Source organism: Morus notabilis, unplaced genomic scaffold (genome assembly GCF_000414095.1).
Source record: "Morus notabilis unplaced genomic scaffold, ASM41409v2 Scaffold140, whole genome shotgun sequence".
NCBI classification, from domain to species: domain Eukaryota; kingdom Viridiplantae; phylum Streptophyta; class Magnoliopsida; order Rosales; family Moraceae; genus Morus; species Morus notabilis.
In genome coordinates this window covers 271,430-281,140 of record NW_010361275.1, presented here as the reverse complement: position 1 = coordinate 281,140, position 9,711 = coordinate 271,430, and the positions used below count along the sequence as shown (strand labels likewise).

At 31.0% G+C, this 9,711-nt stretch overlaps 1 protein-coding gene across 1 annotated transcript; it reads right to left on the bottom strand.

Annotated features, from left to right (window-relative positions):
• Positions 1–289: 289 nt before the first annotated feature.
• Positions 290–2,395, bottom strand: LOC21392273 (probable O-methyltransferase 3). Its single transcript, XM_010099097.2, has 2 exons — positions 1,554–2,395; positions 290–984 (listed from the first exon to the last, which is right to left on the bottom strand). Exons 1-2 carry the CDS (start codon positions 2,361–2,363, stop codon positions 640–642), a joined length of 1,155 nt encoding a protein of 384 aa, XP_010097399.1. The 5' UTR covers positions 2,364–2,395; the 3' UTR covers positions 290–639.
• Positions 2,396–9,711: the final 7,316 nt, after the last annotated feature.

Sequence of the window (9,711 nt, the reverse complement as noted above, 5' to 3'; positions counted from 1 at the left end):
TCCTCTAATTTAATTTAATTTTAATAACCATTCTAATTTAATTTAATTTTAATCACCATTCTAATTTAATTTAATTTTAATCACCATTCTAATTTAATTTAATTTTAATCACCATTATTAACAAGTCCCGTTTTAGTTTTACCACGTGTAATGAAACTTGTTTTATTCTTTCTTTTTTTCGTGGGGAGTATTCTTTTTCTTACATATAAAATAAAGAGTCAAATTAACTTGAGTCTTGAACTTGAAACAAGAAAACAAGAAATATTGAATAGAATAATATTGCTAATTTATTTTGCTCTATCAAGTTAAATTTATACTTGATAGAATACACTAACAATCCTTTGTTTTTATAAAATACATATTGCACACATATATGGATAGATCATCACAACATTACTAATAAAGCTTCAAGGGCCCCGGGGGAAAAGCCAGTTTATCACTTATTCATATTGAAAATAACATTACTAGTGGTAATTAGTTACGACTCAAACTGTATAATAAAGCTTTAATATTTCGCAACGCTCAGAGCCCTACTAGTGCTAACCAACACAACTAATTATAAAAAGTAGGTCTCATCTATTGGCCTCATGTTGAGTCACCTGGAAAAGTATTTTTTATTTATTTATATATATTATTATTTTACGGAAAAACTTCAATGAGGGATCTAACACCCAAAATAGGAGTTATCTTATAAGTGTTAAACCCTGCATCAGAAAAGAGCTTAGCCCACTCTGTCTCTTTCCTCTCTCGGCCAGGGTATAACACCATCATCAACATATCAAAGAAGAGTTGAGTTTCGTACGACTGATGATCATGATCATGAGCATGATGATCATGACCAATGTCCTTGTTGTTTTGCTCCTCCACAATGACCATGTCTACTAAAATCACTTTCCCATTTTTGTTGCCTTTGCATGTAATTGCCACTTTGCATCGCTCCAGTAATTTTACACAGTCTTCATCACTCCAGTCATGCAATATCCACTATTTTGTTAAATAGATAGTCAGATTAATATTATTTTGTGGTTGTAAATAAAAACACACAAATACATGAGTATCTGTTAGATGTAGTACCAAACAAGGCTTTCATATAAGTAGACTTTTATATAGGACTCTTGCAAACACATCTATATAATTTCAATGCATGAAAATCTAACAAATTTAGTTGGCCAGCCCTAGCCTAGGCTTAATTTATTGTTAAGTAGTTTTAGAATTATGATTCATGCTTTTGAAGTAAAGACAATTGAGCAATACTAAAAGGAACCAATATAACTAAGCGTCATATATTAAGTGAAACATACAACATAAGACCCAAATATAGAGCGTACTTTATATATAGATATATATATATATATATATATATTTTGAAGTGAGAGCCTACTAATTTATATTGGTGATGTTGCTCAACTCCTATGTGAACCTAAGCAATTTTCAGACACAAGAATAATTAATTATCGTCTTAAAAGCCTAATATTAATTGTTGTATATATGAATGTTAACTACTACCAAGAGTTATATGAGAATATATGTATATATATATATATATTTCTTACCTTCATGAAAATTGCATCTGCTGGAGGAATTTCATCAAACATGTCCCCACCAACAAATTTCAAGTTCTTACTTCCCTGCAAATCAGCAATAACATGGGGCAGATCAAACACAGTGCATGCTAAATGAGGAAATGCATATGCAATGGCCTTGGCCACCGTCCCAGTTCCTCCTGCAAGATCAACCAAGGATTCCAATCCCTCCAACACGGATTTGCACTTATCGATTAGCACGCTCGTGACCAATCGCGCGTCACTAGCCATGGCCTCATTGAACAAATTTCCCAGCCTGGGATCATACTCATTGTAGTCCCAAATTCCCATCCCATGTGTTGCGGCAAATGGAGTAGGGTCATCACTTTGGAGCCAAGTGCTAAGAGAATGCCAAGGCTTAGTCATAATAGGGTCAAGCATAGACAACAATAAGGGTGTGACACTCAAGGGATTGTCCCTAAGAAGTAATTTGGAAGCAGTTGTGAGGACATAACCTTCTTCTAATAGGTCGGTTTCCCCAACGACAACTTCTTGGAGAACAAAAAAGCCGGAGTTGACCAAGATGCGCATGAGGCGGTAGATCAAACGAGAATCAGACTTTTTGTTTTGGTGGATTGGCAAGGCGGATATGAGTTGGGAAAGAGTCATGGGTTTGCCATGACTATGGATGGCATCTGGTATACCTAATTGAACGGCACATTTGAGGGACATGGAGTTTATGAAGTTGAAGATATAGTTCCAAATGTGGGCTTGAGCTTTAACTAGCTCAGTGGAATGTATTTCAAGATCATGCCCAGAGTTTCTCACTACTTTCTCCATGTTATTGTTGGTGCTCTTTGGTATTATTTTGAGTTATGTATATCTTGAGCTGTGAATATGTAATGTAAATATATAGAGAAAGATTTTCGTGTGTACGACATCGAGCTAGGCAACTATTATTGCCCAGATACATTTTTTTTTTTTTGCATGATGCCTAGGTACATGTTTCACGTTATAAATGTTAGTGATTAAAATATTGAACTCTACATTTTCGATAGAGACCTTAATCTTATCTAGCTATCTACTGAATCTTTGAAAAACAAAAATCGACTGTCAATAGTTCAGATTCTGTCATAAAGAATAAAATTACCAACCTACCAAATTTCATAGTTTTCTATATATATTTTGTATAACGCTGCATATTTAACACATGTATAATTTTTTTTTTTTTAAATGAACACAAGTATAATTTAACACATATATAGGAATTATTAGTAATTATTAATCTGTGTGGGTCTTATCATATAACCCAACATCTTTTAACATCTATTTTTGTAAGTCAACTATTGATTCAAAGATGGAAAATTGATTTGATTGATTCTTGATTGAGATTTGATAGCTGAATGATCTTCCTATGTCGCCTAAGAACGTGTCCAAGTTCGTTTATCAGTTTTGGGAAGATTTCAGAATAAAAGGATATTGATTCGTCTGGTTTTGAGAAAGTTGACCGTGACAACTATGTTGCAGTTATTGTTACAATAAGGATATGCAACAAATTTGGTTCAGCGAATTAATTAAAGATGTATCAAGCTATTCACGGCTTGCTTATTTATTGAAAGTATCCCTTAAGTCTTGATACGCCTTTTGATGAGTTTTTGTTGGGTTCTGACATAGTGGTGAGCACTTGTATTCAAGAGAGATAACTTGAGTGTTTTTCGAGAGAAAAACTTAGTTGGGGGGATTCCAATGTTCAAAAGTCGAGGGGATCTCGATGTTCAAGTCCATTGGGAAATTGCAAGTTCATAGGCGTTTTCTTAGAGAGGGAGTCTAGGGTAGATTAAGTCCAATTAAATTGTTAAAGAGTTCTTAGTGGATTGTTCATCATCTGGGTGTGGCCTCGTGGAGTAGGGTGTTACCGAACTGCGATACCATCACTCTCGTGTTCTTTTATTTTATGTTTCTGCATTATTCATATTGTCTTATAAAGTTTTAAAAGACTCAAACCGGTACTAACATATTTTTTCTTCTTTTCTTTTTTTTTGGTTTAATCTCATTAGTGCTCTTGAATTTTGAGATCATTTTCATTTTGCCTCCTAAACTTTGAAAATTCTCATTTTGCCTCATGAATTTTAAAGTTGTCTTATTTAAGAAGCCGTTTTATAAGAATTTATATTAAAATCAAACAACAAAAGCGAGGGTTAAATGTGGACATGTGGTTTTTATCTTATTTATTTTTTTGAAGATTTATCTTGTGTGTTTTTAATAGAAATTCAACTAAAAAGACCTTGTGACTACATCACTCTCATTTTTCTATTTATTTTTAGGATAAATTACAATAGAAGAGATTAAGTGAGAACAATTTAAAATTCATGAGATAAAATGAGAATTTTCAAAATTTGGAGATTAAAATTAGAAAGAATATTAAAGTTCAGTGACACCAATAATAATAATTTTTTTTCCCGGAATGAAGGACATCATATGTTGGTTCACAATTCTTCGGTTGTTGGAATATGAAAAACTATTCCTTGATAAAATTAATATTACACACCACAATTTTGACCATGTAGTGATATTTGCAAAGAAAATCAAATTATGTTTGCATCTAACTACAACTTTTAAAAATAGAAAAAATTATTTTTACCTGCTTGTTTATGAGAAGTTTTTAATTAATATATTCGTAATTAATTTTACAATATCCCCAAACTATGCATAAAGAAGGTAGGCCTAAGACCCATGCATTCTTTAATTCTTTAAGACCCTTTTAATTCTTTAATTAAAAGGTATTAATCAAGAGTAAGGGATAAAAATCAAGACTCATGCATTTTAAAGGTATTTGTCTCTTTTATTCATTACCTGTGGCTCACTTTCCTCATCCTCTCATGCAAGTTTGAGGAATTGTTAATTGTTAATAAATTTAACTACATTACATTTATATTGAGCGAAAAAAAAAAAAAAAAAAAAACCTACATTTCAAATTTATAAGAAACGAAAAATAAAATTTTTTTAAAAATATTTCAAGAATAATAAACATTATGCAATGATTATAATAGTAGTAGTATTTTTATATTACAAAATTACGTAATAATTATTTTTAAAAAGGCCTTAATCACTCTCATTACATGTATTATAGCATATCTAAGAGATTTTATAGCATATCTATGAGATTTTATCTACACAGTATAATTTAACACATATATAAGGATTATTAGTAATTATTAATCTGTGTGGGGTCTTATCATATAACCCAACATCTTTTAATATTTAAGGCTGAGAAGTGACACCTCTTTTCATAACTAGTGGAGATTTAAACTGAATTAAATATCAACCATGTAGATAGGTGTGGAATTACCACTACGTTAATTAAGCTGCTTGAAAACAACTTGTCGCTTACTGCAAGTTGAGTTTTTTAAAGGAATAATGCCTCAATTCAGGTTCACATTGTTAATGAAGAGAAAAAAATGCTTTACAACCGCCACAAAAATCAAGTAAATCTGTAGAAAAAAAAAACCAATATAATCTCCATACACATAAAATTCTAAAAAAAAAGAATAATGAGACCACCACATTTTATTACAATTAATGATTATGAGATTAATGATTATGAGATTAGTAAGTTTATCAGCACACCAATTAACTTCACAAAACACACGAGAAAAATGAAAATTCATCCTCTGGACAAAGAAAGAACCCTGCTCCATTCATTGCACAATCTCCAAGGCACCTGAAAAGATTTCAAACTCAAAAGAGAAATGATTAAAAAAAAAATCACTGTCAAGTACAATTTTTAGCCAACCATTCTCATACGCAATAGAAATGACATTAATTACAGTCAACATTCAGCTTCAAAAGAAAAACCTTCTCCAAGAAAAACACTAAAAAACAAAGCTCCTAGCATTCCTAAAAATTTGACCACAAGCAATCAAGTCAGGGACTTCTCTCACCGAACTATCAGTGTTTACCTTCACTCATCCAGATGGAAGAGAAATCCAATAAATTGGAAAAATCTTAGGACTTCGAGGCAAAAACTGAGAAACATGTAATTTCTTGAAGATATTAATCTCGGAAACAAAATTATAAGACCCAAGTTGAAAAACTTGAACTGCCGGAGATAACCAAGAATTTAAGTGCAGGCTGCCAACGCATTCACACTAGCCCCTTCAAACCGCACCTAATTCCTAAGATCCCAAACAAACCAACAACTAGCCATAAAAGTAAGGATCCAAAGTTTCTTGACCAAAGGACTAAAATGAGCTCTGAAAATAGAAATGCATAAATCGCCGATGCCATTGGTACATGAAACTTTATAATTTAAAATCAACATAATCCAATTCCAAAGGCCAAGAGAATAAGGACATTTCAAACAACTTGCGCACCAAAAGTCCTTAGAATGAGATCCACGTGTAGCTTCTCATACAACAACTTGCAAACAAGAAAGGAAAAACGAGGGGAAATATATTGTGCCCAAATTTTACTATCCCAACTAATATTAGGAGCAACTTTAACACGAGAAATCTCATAACACCTCATACGTACGCATCTTCTCCGGACCTAAGGGAATCCAAATCAAACAATCATCCAAATCAATTTTACTACAAGTTGATTAATTTCTTTATCCTTTTGTTTTACTTTATCCGGACTAATTAGCAATATATATACCTATTACCTCCGTACAATCACATGATATATTATATTTTCACCCGTAACTTTATTCTTTATTATCTACATATATACATATATATATATATATTACAGTGAATCATCTATCACCATATATATATATTAACTTTAATAGTAAAGATGCCATGGAAAACATACAGGTACACAAGTAGGGATGGATTCAAATTATTTACTTGATTATACACATATAATGCGTCGACCCTAGTTTGTGAGTAAACACAAATTAAAAATTCACAAATTGACATCAAAGAGAAGAAGTAACAGGAGATTTGTTATTTATTAAGATATAGCTAAATCAATTATCACCAAAACGTGTGATTCTTCTTAATAATGACAATTTTATTAAACTTTTACCAAATTAATTTGTTACCAAAACATGTTTTTCTTGCCGTCATACTTGAACTGACCAGAACTTTGGTGTACGTACAAGTGTTTTCAACTTGTTTGGGTCATTAACTCAATTTTATCCTACCTTGTACCACCCCCCCCCCCCCCCCCCCCCCAAAAAAAAAAAAAAAAAAAAAAAACTCAATTTGATCCTAATTAAAATATAGTATAGGAATGTAAGTGCTAAGTAATTTATGATCAAAACAAATGATGAAAGAAAACTGATCAGAAGAATTTTTCATAGGGATATATATTACTGATAGTATGTTTTTTCAAGATATATATGTTGAATATACCTAATTAATAAGATTAATGTGTGAACATATCATGAGCTGATTTAATAATTAAACTTTCAATGTTTAAATTAGGAATAAGTAAAGTGAAATATATTATAAAATATTTCCACTAGAAAAAGTAGTAGTCGTCACAACTTAATCATTATGACTAAAAGTGAGAAACTTTATTGGTAAACACAATTATTTTCTAACCACCTACTCCCGTCATAAACCAATGAAAACAAAAAGTTTAAAAAACGTTTTAATAGACAATAGATTTTTTTTTGGTGAGAATAAGTACTCCCAGTGCTCATCCTAAAAAAAGTTACCTATGGTCACAAAAAGTTCACCAATATATAGATAATGCTCACAATTAAAAAAAATATTATTAGTGGAAAATTATGGTAAAGTTGGGATTATCATTTAATTACAAAAAAGTATTGTTATGGATATAAAGTTGTCATTAGTTAATAATAAACTATGAGGGTAAGAATGAAAGAAGATAAGAGAGAATGAAAAACTATAAAGGTTAGTAATATAAGCTAGAGGAAAGAAAAGATTTTAGTTTTCACATGAGTTATTTGATATGATATGAAGGAAAGAAAATGAATTTACCATCTCTTATTTGATATTAAAAGTGAAATCAAAAGGATAGAAAAACTATTATGGAACAATATAATTGTATTAGTTTGGATGAAAAGAAACTAATTTCTTCCTACCAAATATCTCGACTTATAAATTTCCATCATATACCTCTCCAATGTTTTATTTTCTTCCACTTTTTATTCATACCAAACAGACCATAAGTACCCCCTTTTTATTTTCTTTTTATTTTTATTTTTCTTTTTTGTTTTGCAATATATAACAATATTCAAGTTGTAAAGAAAATGTGGATGAAAATATGACAATTTAATTGTCTCATCAAAATATTTTTTCTTTGTCCGTCATTGTTACGGGGCTGAGGCTCTCGCACTGGGAGCGGAATTGTTTCGATGGATTTTTAAGTGCAGGCTGTCAACGCATTCACACTAACCCCTTCAAACCGCACCTAATTCCTAAGTAAAGGTATATATATATATATATATTACAGTGAATCATCTATCACCATATATATATTAACTTTAATAGTAAAGATGGCATGGAAAACATACAGGTACACATTAAAATATTGAACTCTATATTTTCGATAGAGACCTTAATCTTATCTAGCTATGTATTCAATCTTTGAAAAACAAAAATCAACTGGCAATAGTTCAGATTCGGTCATAAAGAATACAATTACCAACCTACCAAATTTCATAGTTTTCTATATATATTTTGTATAACGCTGCATATTTAACACATGTATAATTTTTTTTTTTTTAAATGAACACAAGTATAATTTAACACATATATAGGAATTATTAGTAATTATTAATCTGTGTGGGTCTTATCATATAACCCAACATCTTTTAACATCTATTTTTGTAAGTCAACTATTGATTCAAAGATGGAAAATTGATTTGATTGATTCTTTATTTTCACCCGTAACTTTTTCGTTATTATCTATATATATATATATATATATATTACAGTGAATCATCTATCACCATATATATATATATATATATATATATATATATTAACTTTAATAGTAAAGATGGCATGGAAAACATACAGGTACACAAGCAGGGATGGGTTCAAATTATTTACTTGATTATACACATATAATGCGATAAAGATCTCGGTTGTGGTTTGTTGAGCCAAAATCACCAAGTTTGGTAATTTACAGAGTTAATGATTTTTCCATCCTATTTGAAGACAGGGAGTTAGTAGTTACAGATAAAGATCTCAGTATTCGTGAGCAGACGGAGCTTAATAATCTAATTTGTATTGCATTAGTAGTGACAAGTTCGGTAATCAAGTTGTTGCCGTTTGGAAGTTTAGGCGCTACTTAGACTTATTTGGTGTTGTAAATTGGAATTAGCCCTATGAGGTTTTTTTGGAAGAGATGACTAAGGAGTTTCATTATTTGAGTTTGGCTTAATTTTCGCCAAGGTAAAAATTGTTGGGCACGTGGCTTAAATTAAGTCCATAAGCATTGTTTTGTTTTTGGTTTGGGCCAAGGCCCATATCCTTCCCTATCAGCAAGCCTTGCCGACTTTTACCTAAGCATGTACATTGATATATGCATGTGGTTTAGTAGTGATAGCCGCAAGAGGGCATAGAGCAGCCGCACAATTTAGTTATTTCAATGATACACAAGTTTCTCTCTTTTGTTTCTTTTGAGTGAGATTTAGTCATAAAATTTAATTCTTTAATATTTGATATTCTTGTTTTTGGGGTGAGAGATTTTGAGTGTATTCAGAATTTAAGTGGTGAGAGATATTTGACAAGTTTTTATACTCTCCTTTAATTATAGTGGAATTTTTTTGTCGTTTCTGTTCGTGAACGTAGGCCAAAAGCCGAACCACATTAAATTCTTTTGTCTCTTAGATTTTTATGTTATTCATATTTTATTTTGAATCCGTTTAATTTGACGTTTGGTACAATATATATATATATATATAATACTTATTTATTTCCTAATTCCTACATATATGTACACACACACGTAGAGCTGCGCGATATACTATACACATTGGAGGGGCTTCAATATATCTTCATCCGCAAGGTTAGTCTATTTGCTCCACATACACCATGTATGATCATCTTGATCAGGAAGAAAAAAAAAAAAAAGAAAGAAAAAATATCCTTTTGTTTGTGTGAATTATATATATGCTTTTATATAGTACATTTCCTTTCCCATTTTCATCTCTATTGTCATGAGAACTATACACAGATTTTTTTTCCTGTGTGTGTATATATAT